This window comes from Schistosoma haematobium, chromosome 1 (assembly GCF_000699445.3).
Source record: "Schistosoma haematobium chromosome 1, whole genome shotgun sequence".
NCBI classification, from domain to species: Eukaryota; Metazoa; Platyhelminthes; class Trematoda; order Strigeidida; family Schistosomatidae; genus Schistosoma; species Schistosoma haematobium.
In genome coordinates, this window is record NC_067196.1 from 79,801,869 (window position 1) to 79,823,137 (window position 21,269).

The 21,269-nt window shown below is 33.0% G+C and overlaps 2 protein-coding genes across 2 annotated transcripts in view; one reads left to right on the forward strand and one right to left on the reverse strand.

The window, feature by feature from the left end:
- The window catches only part of MS3_00010228 (uncharacterized protein), a gene marked incomplete at both ends in the record, with an annotated part of 50,747 nt that extends 46,848 nt beyond the window's left edge, over positions 1 to 3,899 (forward strand). The window contains 3 exons of the mRNA XM_051218589.1: positions 376 to 669; positions 2,386 to 2,453; positions 3,794 to 3,899. Coding sequence (XP_051075255.1) covers positions 376 to 669; positions 2,386 to 2,453; positions 3,794 to 3,899 — 468 coding nt within the window. The remainder of the gene's footprint in view (positions 1 to 375; positions 670 to 2,385; positions 2,454 to 3,793) is intronic.
- Positions 3,900 to 4,295: 396 nt separating this feature from the next.
- The window catches only part of LRRC49 (Leucine-rich repeat-containing protein 49), a 32,654-nt gene continuing 15,680 nt past the window's right edge, over positions 4,296 to 21,269 (reverse strand). The window contains exons 7-11 of the mRNA XM_051209790.1: positions 14,668 to 15,499; positions 12,596 to 12,793; positions 9,359 to 9,892; positions 6,013 to 6,198; positions 4,296 to 4,358 (exon numbers count right to left, since the gene is read on the reverse strand). Coding sequence (XP_051075256.1) covers positions 6,055 to 6,198; positions 9,359 to 9,892; positions 12,596 to 12,793; positions 14,668 to 15,499 — 1,708 coding nt within the window. The 3' untranslated portion in view covers positions 4,296 to 4,358; positions 6,013 to 6,054. The remainder of the gene's footprint in view (positions 4,359 to 6,012; positions 6,199 to 9,358; positions 9,893 to 12,595; positions 12,794 to 14,667; positions 15,500 to 21,269) is intronic.

The following is a 21,269-nucleotide window of genomic DNA, read 5'->3' on the forward strand; positions in this document are numbered from 1 at the left end:
AAAGGATTGATAACGACTCAGATAACAGCATGGGTTATTTTAGAAATATGAATAAGAAAAGTGTTATCGAGCTTAACCTTTAAAAAAAAGAGCTGGCTTGTCATAACAAAAACTAGATAACTTAAACTCTCTTTATCCCATTTCAAAAATACTTTTTTTAATTCATTCAACTCCATGTAGCTTTAAAAACTACCACTTTTAACAAATGTTGACTAACCGTTCGATTGTTAGTACTTCCCGTATATATAATTAACAATGATAATAATATCATCAGTATAGGGTTGTGGAGATAATGGTATAACATTGATCGGTTTATGATCTCAATAATAATATCACTTGACTATATTTATCTGCATTGATCTTCTTCTCTTCAAGGTTGCTACACAATTTAGTCGATTGTTATCAGGACCATTGGCTCGATTTTATCGTGTATCTGTACATCCATCTCGTATACATGGTCGTGGTTTATTCGCTTTACGAGAATTTCGAGAAGACGAAATGGTCATTGAATATACTGGAGAGTTAATACGAAGTATTATTTGTGATGCTCGCGAATTAAGATATAGAGCAACTGGCGTAGATTGTTACATGTTCAGAATAGATCCAGATTGGGTTATCGATGCTACGTATGCTGGAAACGCTGCTCGATTTATCAACCATGCATGTGATGTATGTGTAGTTTTGTATCTATAAATATTTATATTTTAATCGAACGATAATAACTACAGTACTACTAATGGAAATCAGAAATCTCCAAGTTATTTCACAATACTTGTAGAATTTCCTTTTCTTCTTCAACTCTTGCAACTTTACCTAGTTAGCGTTTATCTGTTTTGGTAACTATCACATGAAATGTTATTTTTTCTTGTGTAAGGAAAAAATGGTAATTGTAAAACCAACTCACAACCAAGGATTTTTCCGATCAATATATAATAATGGTAGTCTGCGCGCAGTTTCACGATCTCCATCCTTTAATATTACAAGAATTTTTATAGTAAATAATGAAGTCAGTATAATTGTTGTTAAAATTATTTGCTTTACAACACGTAAAATGCGGGTGTTTTTGGGGTGGTGCTTATCGCGAAGATCCTTTTTTCCAGTTTAATTTATTCACACTTAATGTCACCATTGATTAAAAATATTGTGTGATATACCACTCAGAGTCGATCACAGTGACGAAGATGCATATACTCTCTGTTTCTACCCAAATCCTAAGTTTAGAAATTGTTTATTCTGCGAATTCAATCTTTTCTCTCAAATCATATTTTCTATTACTACTGTTACTAATTTAACTATTCTGCAATTTATCTTGACCATTTCATCTCAGTTCGCTAGTATGGAACCGGTGTACATATATGACTAGTTCTGTGTTACTTATAATTGACTGAATTCGTTCATCGTTTTAAAAGTGTCTGTATAGAATTGTATTTGTTTTCATGAAATAAATGTACATTTGATGAAAAGGTCTTAGTCGGTGTATGCTATCAAATCCATAATGTTTAAATATTATTCTAGTCAGCTTTCTAACAATTTTCAATATACTATTCACTTACAACTTATCCATAACAAATAGGAATTCTTCCTCAGATTACTTTATAAATTATTAAGATTTCCTAATACATTATAATGAAAAGTTGTGTTCACAAAAATGACTTCATTTATGAATCATAATTTTAGTACTCATTATAGGATATGTATATATTTAGTGTCCCATTATCTGACTCCAATTTGATCGTATGTCAAATACGATAATGGATTTTTGAATACGTATATTGCGTACAATCGTTGATCGGAAAGCGAAGCAAAACAAAATGACGTGCAGTGAAGGCGAGTAAGCCGAATAGATCTAGGGTCACAACAATGATGAACCTAACGCATCAAACTACGTAAATGAATAACCGTCCTCACTCCATACTTTCGACGAACGCACTCAATGTAGCTTACTCAATCGATAATATCATCATACCACTACTCAAGTGGTAAATCAGACTTCGAAATAAACGTAACCTGCAAAGCTACACAAACGATTAACATTTCGAACTTCACTCATTCGGTAAACGAACTTTAAGTGCCTGGCTTAATTGATAGCAATTAGAAACGATCTAAATGGAGCCAGATAATGGGCCACTAAATATCGACTCAAGTTGTGATTTATTTTTATTTTCCTGAATCTCTCAACACAAATTCTGAACAAGAATAATGAAGTGCATAATAACGATATTAAATACACATAGACAAGACAAACTATTAAACAATCCCCATGGAGTCGAGATAGTATTTACTATTGATTCGAATGATGATTTTGTTATGGTATTTTTTATTATTGAATTGTGCCTTTTCCGTCTTTTTTCTATCTCAGTGCTCTTCATCTTTCTTTTTACTTAGCCTAATTGTTATGCTAAAGTTGTGTCGATCGATGATAAAAAGCATATTGTTATATTGGCCCAACGAAAGTAAGTAATACGCATGTATACATTATTATTTAGAAAATTTATTTTTCTTATTATTAATTTATATGGAGATGTTTTAGAGATAAGACTTAGAGGTCGAGAAGTTTTCTGTTATAACAACTGGAGAGTGTGTATGGGCAGCTGATTTGATGATCTGTTGTCTCGGCCTAGATCACAGCTTCACATTAGAACGTTGAAAGATGCATTACGAAGCTAGTCATTGCTGGGCATCTGATTATTATGACTCCAGTAAATTTTTATTTGTGTTTAACATTTTTATAATATCTTGCCTCATTTTGAAGAGTAATCCTTCTAAACAACTCAGCTAGCTAAAAGTTTGTTTACTTCACACAATTCACCCAGAATATAAGAAAATAATTGTATGAATAATATTGTCTAGGTCTTTATTCTTGTATCCGTTTCATCTAATATTTCCAATTAAATGTTTTTCTTTATATGAACAGTAAAGATCCAGTGACTTTGTCGATTACTAATGTTATTATTATGTTTTCAGTCCTCAGATATTACACTTTTCTGATTTTATTTGTTTTAATCGAAATTGTAAACCAATATAGGTAAACTTATTATTGCTGTATTAAGACCAAAACTGTATATTAGGTATGTCTAAAAGTAACCTCATTTAATCACTTAAGGTGTCACAAATATCTGAAAAATGTCGTATAGAAAGTCTATATCTTATACTGACACAACTGAAACTGACAGTCTATTTTTCTGTCTAAAGTAATTTACACTATTATATACAATTTTTTTAAAGAATACTGTACCATGTTTATTGACAGTGAGTTTTTGGGGACGTTAGATCCCCAGAACTGACTTGAGAAAGGACCTAATTTTGTAATTTTATTTAGGAAATTTGGATTCCCTTGTTTTCGCGCCAAAGGCGCTCTTGTCACCTTCATGCCGTATTTCCCACTGGGAAATATCTTAAGTGCTATTGGTCCGTTGCGTCTTGTAGTATGCTATTATTTGGTAACTCTCCCTAAGGACGGTTTTGCACTGTATATATACGTTTTGAATTGTGTTTGTTGCTATCGATCGTTTCTGGCTGTTTGCAGAATATACTTTCCCATTCCAGGCTTGAACTTCTGCCTCTAGTTAGCGGGGCTGGGACGCATCAAATAACTAGCTTACTGGTCTTGGTCACTGAGTCTTTGTTCTTGTTCTCAAATCAAGTGAACTTGTGTTAGCTTCAACCTAACATGTGTTTGTTTGTTGTTAGTGTATTTTGGTCGATAAATTAAAAGTTTCTCTTGATGACATTTTAATTGTTTTGTTGTTAATACATATTTTCCTTCATATACTACTCATTTATTTATTTATAGAATTTATCCTGGTGAAGAATTGACATATGATTATCGTTTTCCTAAAGAATCTGATAAATTACCGTGCAATTGTGGCAGTTATTCTTGTAGAAAATATTTAAATTAATCTATTCTATATATCTCTCTATATGAAAAGAAGATACTTTTAATTTCTGTTCTATATATATATATATATATATATATATATATATATATATATATATATATATATATATATACATGTATGTATTTGTGTATTCTACTGTTTCAATGATACAGTCAGTCAGTCACATTCTCCTCTTTTATTGTGTTTCTCTTTTTTTTATTTATTATTTATTTAATGATCAACCGGTTGTTTATTCATCCATCTATATATTCTATGCATATACACATGAATTACTTGTTAGATTTTTATAAAATTATTTATATAATAAGAGAAAAAATATAAAAAATAATAAACAACTCAGTTCATTGAAATTTATTGTCTTTTTTATGTACAAAAATTATAAAAATACAAATCATTCTCTCTTTTTGTTTCCCTCTGTTTTTTGTCTTCTCTTTTAAAAAATAATAATTTCCTGCATTTCTTCATTAAAGAAAAAAATAGAAAAGAAGAATATTATTGTTTTTATCATTAATTAGTATTATTGTGGTTATTTTTATGCATCGAAACAATCGTATGTATATTTCATCGATATTATAATATATATATATATATATATATATATATATATATATATATATATATATATATATAACTGTACTGATCTGAATTAAGTCTCTTTCTTATTATTGAATATGAATATAAATTATATAAATATATGTATATGTTTAGAAAAGAAGGGACTTTTTGAGGGAAAAAAATTAACTTTTTTCTCTATCTTAGTTACTGTGAACAAGTAGTAATATTGAGGGGGGGGGGTCAACTTTAAGATTTGGTTTTATAGGAACTAACTATTATGTGATTTCAATTTACATATATGTATTGTAATTATAGATTATGCTACTTTTAGTGTTGGATAATTATCTGTTTACAAACTGAGAGATGTACATTTAGTGTGATTGTATTGTGAATAGAACTGGTTGATCAAGAATCATAAATGTTATGATTTATCCGTTGAATAGTAATTTCAAAGCGTTGAATCAATTAAGTAGGATAACATATAAATTAATTGGGTTGTTTTATCAAATACAATTTACTAGCTTCATTCACACTTTACTAATTGTATTTCTTCTGGCGGAATCAGATGTAGACTGATTAAAATACTATATACATAAAAATACAAAAGCTCCAGAACACTTTATCTGCCATACACATTATGCAGCAAAAGGTTCTTAAAGTAAAATTAAGGAGACATAACTGAATACATGTATATACAGACTGGTAATGTACAGAGGATTTCGTTGTAGTTATTATACAATATGTTTATGCAATGTATGTGAAAATAGAGGGAATATTGTTTAAATAATATAAGAAGTCCGTACTGCACTAAGTATAGCATTGAACAAAGGGATTATTGCTTAAATGATACCTCCGTAAACGATTACACATATATTAGGTTGATATCACTTTCAAGGACTAGGACGCCTTGGTATACAATCTCACATTTTTTCACCGAAAACGTTAGTACCAAACCAAACAAAATTCAATAAGGAAACAGTTCAACGTCATCAAATAGAAATACATATGTTATTATCAAGCCCCTGATATTATGTTGATTTAACGGACAGGAATGTGTTAGTTTCTAACCACTTCTTATGGGTTCCTGTCATCTAGATCAAAACATGTATTAGTATAGTCACTGTTGACAACTGAGGAAATACTTTTGTAACTAAATTTGCTTTAATCAATTTTCTTTGGAATTTCTTTCCCCATTGCTATTTAGGACTGCAATTGATCAGTCTCATGTTGGCATATGTGCATCCTATACGGATTGCCCCGATATAGCCTTAATTCACAGGCTTTTTAAGCAAAGATGGGTAGTGGCTAATGACGAAACGCGCGTCCTGCATTCCACTGTTAGCCACTATCCATCTTTGCTCAATTATATATATATATATATATATATATATATATATATATTAAACAGAACGGAACACTTTTTTTGAAAAAGGTTTATACATAAATAATTCATAAGGCTTAGGAATCATTAAGTAGTTCTGAAAAAAGTTGCATTCTGTGTAGAAAAATATAGTGAAATAAGATGCTTTACAGAACAGGTAATATTGTATACACTTACTCATACACAACAACATAAATCCCACAGAATGATTGCTTTTAATCATAGTTTATTAGTAGTTGTGTGATTGTCCGTTATTGCCTGATAAATTAATCGTTTTAGTATAGATGGCCAATCTTTTAAAAGCTGATTTTGTATAGATAACTTGTCTACGTTTGATTGTATTCCATTTTTTAAATTTTCTACCTAAAATATTAAGTAAAATATTACTAGTTAGTAGTATATAATTTGTCGTATTTTCAACAGAGACTACTGTGGTGCGTGCTACTTATATCAATGTAAGCAGTATATGACGCGAGTTAAAAACGCAGTCTCTGGCAGCAGAAGATGGGGAAAGATCAAGAAAGGAAGAGCGATTGGTGTTTGCAACAAGAACAGTCCAGGTTGATATGATGCACTGATATTTTGCAAATTAACAGTTAACTATATGGTTTTTCTATTTTACCAAGTAACTCTGTAATTTTGTGCTAAATATAGTTCGGTTGTCCGCACCTGTTTTCTCCTTCACTACACTACTAGTTATAAAACTACATGGTTATTACGATTGTTCATCCTCTTCAGGGACTTGTAGCTATACCAATAAATTAAAAAGGTTGGCATAATTGGATTTTAGAACATATGGATATGTTACTGACTGAATTTCTTAATTTAAAATAGTATTCAGTTCTGAGATGGTGAAGATTTGTAGCTCAGATAGAAGTCTGAAGTTGTTGTTGATGATGTTCAGAAGAATGATGAAAGCTACACGACCAAACCATCCAGCTTCAGACCTGGTCGTGGCTGCATCGACCATATATTCACCATTCGTCAGATTCTAGAACACAGGCATACTTATCGGCGTCCGACAATGGTGGTCTTTCTTGACTTGAAAGCAGCATTTGACTCGGTAGACCGCGAGATTCTGTGGCAGTGTCTGTCATTGAAAGGTGTACCTCAGAAGTACATAAACCTTGTAAAGGCTCTTTACTCGAACACTACCAATCGAGTCAGAGCTTATGGCAAACTGTCATCTGCTTTTGAAACCTCAAGTAGCGTCCGTCAAGGCTGTCCACTTACCCCATTTTTGTTTAACTTCATCATAGACCTATTGATGGAAATAACATTCTCGTCTACTGAATTCTCGGGTATTGAACTCCTTCCAGGAGGTCCACTTATCGACTTAGAATTCGCGGATGACATAGTCCTGTTTGGTGAAGACGCTGACAAAATGTAGTCTTTTGGTAGCACTAAGCAACAATGCCAGAATGTTTGTAATGCGCTTCTCTCCCTCTAAATGCAAGTTGTTGCTTCAGGACTGGTCTGCGTCAACACCTGAACTAAGGATAGGGAGTGAAGTAGTCGAACGCGTTGGCAACTTCACTTATCTTGGAAGTCTGATCAGCCCTAATGGGTTGGTGTCTGACGAAATCTCAGCACGGATTCGAGAAGCTCGCTTGGCTTTTGCCAACTTACGTCACCTTTGGCGGAGGCGAGATATCCGTCTATCAATAAAAGGAAGAGTATACTGCGCGGTAGTCTGTTCTGTTTTAACTTACGGCAGCGAAACATGGCCATTAAGAGTAGAAGATACTCGTAAGTTACTAGTATTTGACCACAGATGCCTCAGAAATATTGCTGGCGTCTGCTGGTATCACCGGGTAAGTAATAGTGAGGTTGAACGCAGGGTATTAGGGAATGATGGTAAATCAGTTGATGAGGTTGTTAATCTTCATCGACTGAGATGGTTGGGCCACGTATTACGTATGCCTGAACACCGATTACCACGAAGTGCAATGCTATCCGGTATTGGAGATGGTTGGAAGAAAGTTAGGGGCGGCCAAACCAAAACGTGGCATCAGTGCTTGAAGACACTAACTTCTAGTCTGAGCCATGTTGGTAGATGCAGACTACTTGGTTGGGGTCCGCGCGACTTTCGTAACCGATGGTTTGAGACTCATGGTGACATGGCTCAGAATCGATCACAATGGCGTCGGTGTATACACTCCCTGTCTTTCCTTAAACTAAGAGATTAAAATCGCTTCATATCTTTCTTTATACTAAGTAATTCTTTCTTCCTGTACTATATCCTTATATACAATCTTTCTCCTATTTATTACCACCACTGGATTAACTACTCCTATGAATCCGGTGTTCATCTTGCTGTGCTAATGCGGTATGGCAACCTGGACCGATGCATATATGTGTCTGGTCCTACGTTGTAGCTGACTGACTAACTGAGAGAACAAAACTCCATCAACATAGTATTTAGTTCATTTTAGTATAAAATGGTGAAGTAGTATTCTAGCTTACAAATGTTAAGATCTGATCGAGTTCAATAATCTGTAGCGAAAATACAAATGAACTTGTAAATCTATCAAATCTAAACGTTGATCTAATTAATTATAACGCTTAGAAGGAATAACTAAAATTACTACACTTAATGCGTTAATTATTTAGTCATTAAGTTTTTATTTTGAAATTAATACTCTAAATAAAAACAGAAAAAAAAGAATCAATATTTTGATGACATTTCATTTTGTTCAAATGATCAAGATTTCGAATATGAAATATTTCCAGCTTAATTATTCAACCGGGAGTTCACTAATGACTGATAAACACAAATAATCACAAAACGTTACAAAATCATACAGAACGTCCAAACTCGATAGATTTTCCTATAGAACAATGTTTTTCACTTAGCGAAATAGTTATTCTAAATTTCTTACGAATTAGAGTTTGTCTACTTAAGTCAGTCATTCAGTTACAACGTAGGACCAGGCACATATATCCATCGGTCCAAGTTGCCACACCTCATTAGCACAGCAAGATGGACACCAAATTCATAGATGCAATTAACTCAATAGTGTAATATATAAAGGAAAGGTTGCATATAAGGATATAGTACAGGAAGAAAGTTAGTTTGTAGAAAGAAAGATATGAAGCGATTTTAATCTCTTAGTTTAAGAGAAGACAGAGAGTGTATACACCTACACAATTGTGGTCGATTCTGAGCCATGTCACCAAGAGTCTCCAACCATTGGTTACGATAGTCGAGTGGACCCCAACCAAGTAATCTGCATCTAACAATATGGCTCAGACAAGAAGTTAATAACTTTATGGACTGATGCCATGTTTTGGTTTGGCTACCCCTAATTTTCCTAAATCCCTATCCAACACTATTCAGCATTGTGCGTCGTGGTACGTAACATTATACAAACAATGTTCCATCTTAAGTACGAACATATAATAGTCATCGCCATCTTTTTAGAAGAGTAGTAATTTGGAAACTTAGACAAAAACTGTTTTAATTATTAGCAGTCTATCAAAGAATGTAATAAATTGAAAATACTAATATTATTTTATTTACTTGTTTTAATGCTGGAGTCATATTGTAGATATTATTTTGATTTTCTTTGAATCCATTTATTGAACTTTCATTTAATTTGAATTTACCGCAAGATGAACGTTTTATTGAATCCACTGAATTGTCTCTAGTTATCCTATTATCATTATTTGGTTCGTTTTTTGTAAGTGATAGATTTTGTTGTTCAACAAAACTACTACAGTTAACAAGCGTAGAAGTAGTATGCACTGATGTCGTTGCCGTTGTTGTATCCATATTGTTATTGTTATTATTGATATTATTATTATTATAAGAATTTAGTATTGTTTTTGGTAATGTTGTTGATGATATTGAATTGACCATTCTTAAACTATAATCATCTTTATTTACATCACTCATTGGAATCTTATTATTCATCATATTACTTATATTGTTGATAGTTTCTAACTTATTATAAAAAGATTGATTTGATGTTGTACAGTAAGAGTTACGCATTTTTATTCTCTCGTAAAATAAATTGAATAGATTTTTCGATTCATTTACTTCATTCGGTTTAATCTATTTTAAATTATAGGTAATACTATATAATCTCACATTTGATGTTCAAAATATGTAAAATATTTTAAACTACTTACCAGTTATCAGTAGCACGCTCTGAATTATATCAAAAAATAAGATAGCTTAGGATTGCTCAATCAGTAGAGATCTGAAATAAAATTCTTTTGTGGTTTACTTTTTGAAGTAAAAATGTACGCAGAACTAATTACAGTGTATTTCTAGGATGCCAAGCTGTCAGCATGGTCATTCATAATCTGGTAAGAAGCCTTGAAATATAATGAATTCATGTTATTTTGAAAATTTTGTTCTTTACTATTTATGTATAAACAGTTCTCTACATGCCATTAAACTCAATTTATTGAGAATTTATTCCAGAACTGTGTATACTAACTTTAATTTCTAGATTTTTGCTTCAGATCTGTATGTTGATATTTCGAAAACTGGATCATTGGTTAGTGTCTTGGTGGTAGTAGTTACCATATAATTCTGTATACAAAATTCTGGATGTCGGTTTATGAGATAAAGACGAACTACAATGTCATTGTTCTCTTTTAATATATCCCAGTTTTTCTCCTTTTATTGTGGATTTGTGTTATCACATACACTGAATAAACTTAAGAATGTTCGAATGTAAAATTTATTCAAAGATGGGAGCGATAAGTTCAACTTGTATATCCAGTTGGCGATAGATACTTAGTGGAAGATTGATTTTCCCATGCTTTTTCATGTTTATGGTTCTAAGATTTTCAAGAACTTAACACTCATTCAGTTTGTACTCAATTTCTAGTTGTTTCTTGACCATAGTATATGGATCAAGGAAAAAACAAATACAGTACCTAAGAAACTTCGTTTTTGAACGTATAATTCAAATTCGATGCTGCAGCAGAGATTTAAAAGAATAGTGTGTTCAGATATCTGCTCTTTGGAACTTCGATATTATCTTCTTCAATCAAAGGCCGATTGATGGATGTTTTAAGCACGAGCCACCTCTTGGACAAACTCAACAAGTATTTATCAGTTTAGTTGTTCTTATACAGGAGTATATGTTTGGCCCTAAAACGCACTTCCAATATTACCTTTCCAATGTAAAATGATCAGCACTTTTGTTTTCGAACACTTATTAAACTATGGTCACGTTGACCATTCTTGAGTATTTTTCAGAATTAACAGGAATACAGATCAATAACCTGCTAAACGTGGAACCGTTGTCAAATTATTTCAAGATTGATTTAAACGCTTGAAAACAAAGTATCCAACACCTATAACTTAAAAAAGTTCCTATTTTGATGAATTATTGGGTCTTATTCGTTCTTCGTGAACTTCTTTATAGTATTTGTCAAGTGGATTAATATCTTCCGAATATTCCATATTTCACCACCTCGCGGTTTCATATTACTCCTAAGTGTACTATTTAATTTCTGCTTGGTATTTGGAATATATTTTCAATAACATCTGAAATGACTCAATACTTGTCGATTACATTATAAATTTACATGCCCCTAAAAACTATAGGGGAAACGGTACAGCTTTAGTAAGTTACCTAATGGAAGAGAAAATCTCAAATGCATAATATTAATCTTAGTTGTATTTGAAAGACCTGTTTTCCTTTTAACTACATCCAGATAACTTCATTATTCAAAATTTACCAACCTTTTAGAGGTCTGTTCGATTTTTGAAATAAAGTTCAGCTTTAATATTATTCTATCCTTTTAAATTCAGTAATTTTGGACTCAATTTCGATCGCTGAATTCCGAATTCCTATGGTGTCTATTAGTGAAAATCAGGGATAAATATTTATTTTCAGAATGCAAGGTTTGCTTAGATTTCTGGTTTAGAAATAGCTGACAGAACGAGCAGGTATCAGTTATATAACCATTAAAATTTGTAGTAACTTTGAATAGTTATTTTGTCTTGATATAACACTTCAGAGCAATACGTCATCATTGATTCATTTTTAGTTGTATATCAATTTATCGAATGGTGATGACAAATATCAGTCATTGTTATCTAGTTCTAAGAGTCTAGTGAATTTCGAACAGATAGAGTATTCACTTTATACTAATTAAGCTAGATTAATTAATACAAAATGTTCTTACAATAGGATTCAGGCATAAAACGTATTACTTAAAAGTCCAATCTGTTATGGTGTTATATTATAGTTTTTTTTAGTGGCCCGGGATTTGATTTCAATTACATCGTATGAATTTTCACTGTCGGAATATATATCCTGACTATTCTCGTATATAATAGTTGACTTAGATCGCGTTCGTGAATAACGGAATTAAATAAGCGAAATACGAAAATGAATTTTAAATGAGTATATTTCATGCACTCATTGATTTGAACAGGAGATCAGGGAATGGAGCAGAGCGAAAAGAAGAGAGAGAAGCGAAACGATGCGCGGTGGAGAAAGCATGTGAACCAACTTCATTTAATCAAGAGTTAATCAATATTTATAGTCACACAAAAATAAGCTACAGACATAAGGTGAGCAGGATAAGAAGCGTACAAACATACTCTCGATTGACTCATGATCTCAACCATTGAAATTACTATAATATCCATAATACCCTTGTGATATGAATTAGTTAATTCTTTGCAATGTAATCGTTCATGTAGTTTACGGTAATCTTTTCTGAATATACAACATGTTATATAATTAAAACGAACCAATATTATTTATAGAATATTTGAATTACTTACAAGTTGACCGTCTAAAAATGTTAAATTTAATGAATCAGTAAGACTCCATATAATAAATGGACGCCATAATTGACCAGCTTGTTCAACAATTGGATTACTATTTGAACCAGTTATATGTAACGCAGTTAAATATTCAAAATCAATTAAATCAGTAATTTGATGCAAATATTTAAGTCCATTATTTTCAAGATTTAATTCCTGTTATATACGCATGATAGAGAAAAAACTCCATTTGAGAAAAAAAACTGATATTCACAATAATTGTAGAAAATTCACTGATTGAAATCATGAGTCAGTTGAAGCTGGACCACCGTGGAAAACTTGGAAGCATGGACGGCCGTTTCGTTATAGTATGGGATTTATCAGCAGTACGCATCCATGGGGTGCGGGACCGTGGATGCACACTGCTGGGGAGTCGTATACTAGGACGAAACGGCCGTCCATGCTTCCAAGTTTTCGATGGTGGTCTAGCTTCAATTGACTCATGATTTCAATCAGCAAAATTTCTAAAATCTCCACAAAACCCCTTCTGATAATCGTAGAAAAGAATAATTGTTTCCTCTGAAGATAATCTTCATCATAAATCGAATTTATCTGAATAACCATTGAAAAATTGAAAGAACCCTGGAGTACCATTTTATTCTAGTTAGAGATTTTGAAATAACGGAAACGATTTGTATTTTAGGTTGACAACACTACTCAGAAAGAGAGTAAATGTTTCACAGTCAAGTTACTCAGTTCGGAAAATACATTATCAAGTGTTTTTGACATTTTCTCAGATCCTACTCTTGAAGCACAAATGGCTGAAGTCAAGAAATTTAGATCTCGTGGATATAGGAGACTATTCACTTGTTAAATTGTAATTCAATCATCCATATTTATAACTTCAGTTCATTTGTGATATAGTACATTGTTATTCAATGTTATCTATGAGTTATTGCCTTATTGGAGAGTTACATCCTCTCACAAGAAGTTCCAGAAATTTGTTTTGGAACAAATGGGCATCATTGGATTTTGATTCAGCCATTCAGTTGTATTCTACTCTTGACGATGCTATAGTCTCTTGTGTATCTCATTCATCAGTCAGTGATATGAATTACGACTTCCTCATTTGATAAGGTTTTAATACCTCATCCAATGTTTCGTCACCCTGAACACCACCAGTCTGTACTCTTTGCAGTACGTACTGATGACGTTATTTGGAAGAACGGTGAAGGCTCAAAGATCACAATACCTACAGTTATTTGTTTATTTAAATACATAAACATTGATACAAGGGTGTACCAAATGTAGGTGCACCACACCTTGTCATTCGATTTGAGTGAGGGCTGGTATACTGTCCGGGTGCCCAAATCGAAGTAGGTGGTTTTTTCACGAGGCCACTCCCCAAGCCTTTGACCTAGAGGTCTAATCCACAAGGTAATGTAGCAACGTCAGGAGATGCAGTGCCATGGTAGCCTGTGACTAACATTAGGTGCATATGCAATTTGTTCCCTCAGGATCCTGGAGCCTGTTCGCACCATGGGTTTGGAACTAAGGTTTTCCAACTCCCCGAGGTGGATTATCCGAAACCCGTCAACCCTATTAAGGTGTCGGATATTCGCTTTTAGTCCTCTCAATTTCGTAAGTAACATCTATACCGCGAGAAGGCATTGAGGAGAACTTCTCCGGGAGTGGTTGTATACGCGTGGCCATGTGAGAACATTCTGAGAGGTAGAACGGACTCTCCCACCCTCGAGCGTACCAGGTCATTTGGGAGCTACAGAGTTGTAAATTAATGATCCTAATACATATACTACGGCATTTTATTGCGAACATAGTGGAATTGACCGTTTATTCATAGTTAGAAGTCTAGATAAGACTAACTATCATATAATATTATGTAGATAGAAATTATCTTCATAAACCAGTCGATTTTACTGTACAGTAAATAATCCCTATCTTATTTTAAACATTATAAAGTTACATAACCCCGTTATCATCTATGCTCTTTTACTCACATAGTAATTTAGTTTATTTAGTTAGTAATTAGTGTAAACTACTGAGTTACATAATAAAAGACAATTGATTACCTTTAATTGTGGTAGTAATTCATGTAATTTACGTATACAAATTACAAATTCATTCCAATTCACATTTCTAATAGTTAGCTTCACAATACGATTGAAGTTTAACAATTTTAATGAATCATTACCTTCTTTTCTTTCAGTGTCATTATCCTCATCCTCATCGTCATCTCTAGATATAATGAGATTATTATTATTATTATTATTATTATTATTATTATTATTATTATTACTGTCAATACCATTATTATTTGATTGGATACATTGTAAATGATTGACTAGTGAAGAAAAACAATCAAAATTACTTGCATGTTCTGTTGATTCGTTTGTTTGTTTCTCAAATTTACTGTCGTTTTCAATAACGTTTGATAGTTTATACACATAATCATTGTTATCGTTATTATCATCATCAACTACTTTAAATACTGTTCTAGAGAAAATTCCTTCTAAGACTAAATGAGTTAATCCTTTCAGATAATATGTAAATTTCAGTAAATTATTTCTTTTTGATGGAATCAAAGGAAATAGAATACTTTCATCTGTCAATGTTCCAATCGAACTGTAACCAACCATATTATTATTATTATCACTACTGTTTATCTCAACATTGACATTTGTGACTTCTGTCCAGTTGTTTTCACTCTCTTTCATTTGATTTGCTGTTGATGTAGGAGAAGAATACTGTAGATTCGAAGGGGTTGACAATAATGATAAATTTGATTGACTTAGATTAGATAAGTTATTTGGGAAATATGTTAAATTCTGTTCATTTTGAGGTAGTGTTGAATCATTTTGATTCATTAATTCTGTAAGATTCTCGGTGGATGAATTTATAGAACTGAGAAAAATAAAACGGAACCATAAACAAAGTGGATAGCATACAAGTTGTATTATATTAATTAAATAAATGATAAAGGGAACTATGTGTATGAAATTTAGGAAAACCTTTTTGATTAACAGATTGATTTCTGTTTTCCGACCGGGATGAAGAAAACAGTGTGCACATAAGAATTTATACTGTACGTTTGTATTTGTGATAGTCTCGTGTTTATTTCAGCTGGGTGCTCTATTAAGAAGCTTTTGTTGTTGTCTTGGTTATTATTATGTCAATATCTACTTTAAGCTTCATGTTTCTCGTAAATCATGCAGCAACGTGTTTTTCGGTACAGAGGATTTCTTAAAAATAATGAATTTTATAGTTTGCATTACGGACTGACCACAGCTAGACAATCATTGAAAACCGGGGAGAAATGAACAGCTATTTATCCTATTTTGGGACTTCAAGGAAATCTGCGTTCACTCATCTAAGGCGTATACCTACCGATGACTTTAGAAAATGATTGAGTAATATTGCTAATTGATTGAAGTTAGGCATGTAGACTATTGGATATCGAATCAATAGTCTAAAGTTTGAGTGCTCACCAGGGAACCTAGGCGTTTTCAGTCCTATCCTCAGTTGTGTTGTGGATGTGTGGTGGGTGACTGTCTCGGATCCATTGATGTGTACTATTCAGAAGTTTCATACTGGGACAAAACAGGTGTTCTATGCTTTCTGACTTTCAAGGGTCGTCCTATTGAGGTCATCCTGTTATGTAAAGTAGATATTTTTGTTTGCATATGATCTGCTTTGATAGATAAATATCTATCTAATTAGTTCGAAACGTAATTGTAAATAGTTCACGTTTTCAAGGTTAACTTTATCTTCCTATAGCAATATCAAAGAATACATCGATTACACACCACAATACATTGGACAGACTTGTTAATATTGGGGAATAAATATAACATTAAAAAGTAATCTACTAAACGATGAGTTAATATTTCCCAGTTGGGATGGGGAAGTTCTGATAGGTTCAACAACCATGCTTAAAGTATTTTTGACAATTTGACAATATATTTAAATCAGATGAATATTTGCATATAGTGCAATTCAGAAAAAATAACGACAGACCTGAATTAACTGATTACTAGGATGCAATCAGTTTTACCTTATATAAATAAGAAGGCTGATAGGTTTGTGATTCTGGATTTTATGAATATTAGGGTGAGTTAAATGAACACATAACTAGAGCAGAAAGTCAGTATTATCTTATATTTTACAACATAATCATATCATTTAACCTAGTTCATAATCTCGTTTTTAACTAACTTAGCTCAGTTCATATCATTCTCAATGGTTGTTAACTTATATTCTATTATATCATATTGTTTTTTTATAATTTTAACTCGACAATCTTTTACTACTATCCTAATCAACATCCTGGAAACTTATATTGAATTATATAAATATTTCCAACATTCGATTAACTCAATTCATCTTTACAAGCAAAGATAGATAGTGTCTAGCAGTGGAATCCACGACGCGCGTTTTATGCTATTTGGGATACGTCAGCTGGATTTACCTGAACCTCAGAGTTGACGTCCACTCTGGGACTCGGACCCAGCACCATTCGCTTCAAACACCATCACGTGATCCACTTAGCTACTGAGTCCTGATAGCCAGTTGCTTGTGCGATGGGGTGAAGTTTAAATTCATTTGATATTGTTTACTTGAATCTTTTCATGTTTCTGAAAGTTTACTATATAATGTTGATATTATTTTAATGTTAAATTTCAATCTACTTCATTTCTATTAGCTTGTTAAATCTTGATTTTAAAATATTACAGATTATAATAACAACAACAAATTGTGAATACAATGAAATAAGATAAATCTATGTCATTGTACTCAAATCGTCGCTCTTTTTTATATTTTACAAGTCAAATGGTTTGTTAGGCATGAATTTCAACTAGTTGTTCAAATTAATAGTTAATTTAATAGTTAAATTTATGAGTCGATGAAAGCTACACCAGCATGGAAAACCTGGTGATCTAGCTTTCATCGATTTATGAATTGAACTATTAAATTATTAAAACTTTCACAAAACCTCCTTCTTACAATAATCATTATGTGCTTACTAGTGACTGACTTCAAGTGGTGTTCCGTGGAGTTCTAGTGGGAAACAGTGACCAGTGGAGTTCAAATGTGTCTGTTGTGAAGCAGTAACTCACTGAAGACAATGGTGGACAGTAGCGCAATTTTGTGAATTGATTGGAGTTAAACATTAACACTGTTGGATGTCAGCTCATCTGTCTAAAGGTTAAGCGTTCGTGCACGAGCTCAAAGGTCCTGGTTCCAAGTACCACGTGCGGACTCGTGGCTACGCAGTGCTGTGAAGTCCTATACTAGGATGAATTAGCTATTCAGTGCATCCAGGTTCTCCATGGTGGTCTAGCTTTCATTGACTCATGAATCCAACTTAAATTACTACAATATTTACAAAACCCCTTTTCTAATAGTAATTAATTATAAGAGTAATTTACTCTGATGAATTGATATTATCAAGCAAAGGATCAAAATGTAAGGAAGTATTCAACACATTTAGTTCATGTTCATTCAGATTTCATGGCTACAGTTATTAAAACAAAAGGCAGGGTAACGTTATACAGTAGTTGTTCTAAATTGACAGGTAATTATTTTAACAATCTACTCATTGAATTTTATTAAATAAAAATCCAAGACAATAAAGAACTTTTCAAATCGCTCTACTAGAAACAGGATAACTTTTAAATTCCCAAGAATTTTTTGTATCTAGATAACTAATCTCTCTTTCGTAGAAGTTGGGAACGGAGATATATAATTCAGTGAGGATTGAAACTCTGATAAGCTTATACAAATTTTTGATGCGTTCCAGCCATTTATTGCCGTCTCCTTGCGCCCTGAATCCAACACCACACCACGTTCTCATGGGCTACAAAAACTTGACAAACCTGACATCCCTTTAGCACCCATGGTGAACTTCATAAATATCCAATCAGTATATCAAAGTCATTTTAAAATAATTCAAATAATGTCGTAAAAAATTCATACGACTTTGAGTCAACGATCTCGGAATTATGTATCAACGAGAACAAAACAACGACAAGCTATGATGTCGTATCTTTGTACACTAGTATTCCAATTGACGAATGCTTAGACTTTATTAATAGTTTACTATCTACCAGATGTCCATTAAGCATTAGTTCAATCATGATCTCTCTCAAAGTATACTTGAGTTCAACACTGTTCACCTTCAAAGGGACATTATCTAGAAAAACGAATAGAGTAGTTATGTGATCTTCGGTATCTCCGAACGTTGCTAATCTATTTATGTTTCATACTGAATCGTTTATTTTTGCCAGTACCATCAGACCACGCGTCTGGCTCAGATATGTGGATAACACATTCTTCATCATTAAAAAAGGCTCTACTTAGAAATTTTTTAAACTGATAAATACTTTCTCAGAAAACATCAAATCCACTTTCGAAAAAAGATGAACATGGTAAACTACCATCCATGGAATGTTTAATTAAAAGAAATTCTTATGGAAATTTAAATCTAACCATATACTGAAGAAAGACACATTCAGATTGGTACACTGATATTAACCCTGGACATTCATTTACTGAGAAAATTTCCCTGGCCCTGAATCTTTACAAAAGAGCTACCAAAATCATTACTTCAAAAGAAGACAAGCTAAAAGAAAAAGATAACACAATAAACATCCTACAATTCACCAATTTTTCTATGTCTATCGTAAAATTATTAAAACGAAGCTGTCCATTTAATGAAAAATCATGGATTGGTACTGTTGTTTTACCTTACCCCTAAAATACGGAAGAATTACCACGGACCTTGAAAACATACAAAATCAAAGCTTTCCATAAAACAACTAACACTCTACAAAACGCTTTGGTTAGAATTGGAGATGAGATCCCGTTTACATCAACACAAAATTGTGTCTACTGATCAGGTTGTATCGATCGTGATGCGTTCTGCATCGGAGAGTGTCAAGGAACACGCAAGTTAAACAAAAATACCTAATAATCATATAGAATTGGAAAATCAGCGAGTCAATTTAGCAATAGCAGAACATGCTATATTCAATAATCACCGATTTTATATTAAAAATATCAAAATAATTCAGAAAGGTTTTGTCCAACTATAGAGAGAGGCGAGTAGCCTCTGCCCTCAATAGGAAATCGTGACTGAATATTCATCCAAATAACCACGTTTGACCCTATTTATTTCCCACAAAATCTACACACACAAAATTTCAACTCCATTACTTCATGTTAAAAATGAACACATTTCTTACGCCCACCATAATACATACAAATAAATGCAGTGGTCTCATACAGAATCCCCTTTACAAGAAATAACATGATGTTAACATGTTCAAACCATTTATACTGAAAATATTCCGCCTTGTTTCTTTTGCACTATTTAAACTTGTGCTAATTAATTAATTAATCTAGGATATTTACTTATTTTCTCACCTGGTAAATAGTGAACATTATATTAATATAGAGGAAGCTCTTTCTGTTTTATATCAAGTTCCAAAGAGTCTACTACAAGAAGCTAGATTACGGTTACTCTATATGGTTGAAGCCATCTGGATCAACTCCAGAAAGCCGAACTTATGTATCCAGACTCTATGTTTAGCTTGGCCTACAATTGGATCACCGGATACCGAAACTGGATGTTGCAAGCTTCATAACCCCTCCCAAGTTTTTGACTATATCTTTCTTAATCTTCACATTCATCTTTCCGAATTCGCATGAATTCATCGTAATTACCTTGATAACACCCCTCTTATTACATATTATATTCACAAAACGATATTATTATTATTATTATTATTATTATTATTATTATTATTATTATTATTATAGCCCTTCTATCCCGTACACACGAACAAATGCAGATGAAGACAACTAGTGTAGCAGCATCTGCATCAGTAGGCCTCAACATACACAAATGAAAAAGCAAGATCCTCAAGTACAACACAGAGGACACCGACACAATCACACTTGGTGGAGAAACTCTGGAAGATGTGGAATCTTCCGCGTACCTAGGAAGCACCATCGACGAACCAGGAGGATCTGATGCAGACGTAAAGACAAGGATTGGCGAAGCAACAACAGCATTCCCACAGTTGAAGAACGTATGGGACTCAAAACAACTGTCAACCAATATCAAAGTGAGAGTCATTAATACGAACGTCAAGGCAGTTTTACTGTGCGGAACTGAAACTTAGAGAACTACTACAACTATCATCAAGAAGGTACAACTATTTCTAAACAATTGTCCATACAAGATACTCAATATTCGTTGGTCGGATACCATCAGCAACAGTCTACTGTGAGAGAGAACAATCAAACTTCCAAATGAAGGGGAAATTGGGAAAAGACGATGGATAGAGCATACATTACGGAAATCATCAAGCTGCATCACGAAGCAAACCCTAACTTGGAATCCTGGAAGGAAACGGAGAAGAGGAATGCCGAAGAACACACTACGCCAGGAATCGAAAGCAGACATGAAAGGGATGAATAGCAACTGGAAAGGATTGTCCAGGACAGGGTTGAATGGGGAGTGTTGATGGGTGACCTGTGATCCTCCACAAGAGGTAACAGACGTACGGAAGTAGGTATAATTATCATAATACTTGAATTCATGGGTCGATCTAACCTAGACCACCATTGAAAACCTGTAAACAATGGATGGCCGTTTCGTCCTAGTATG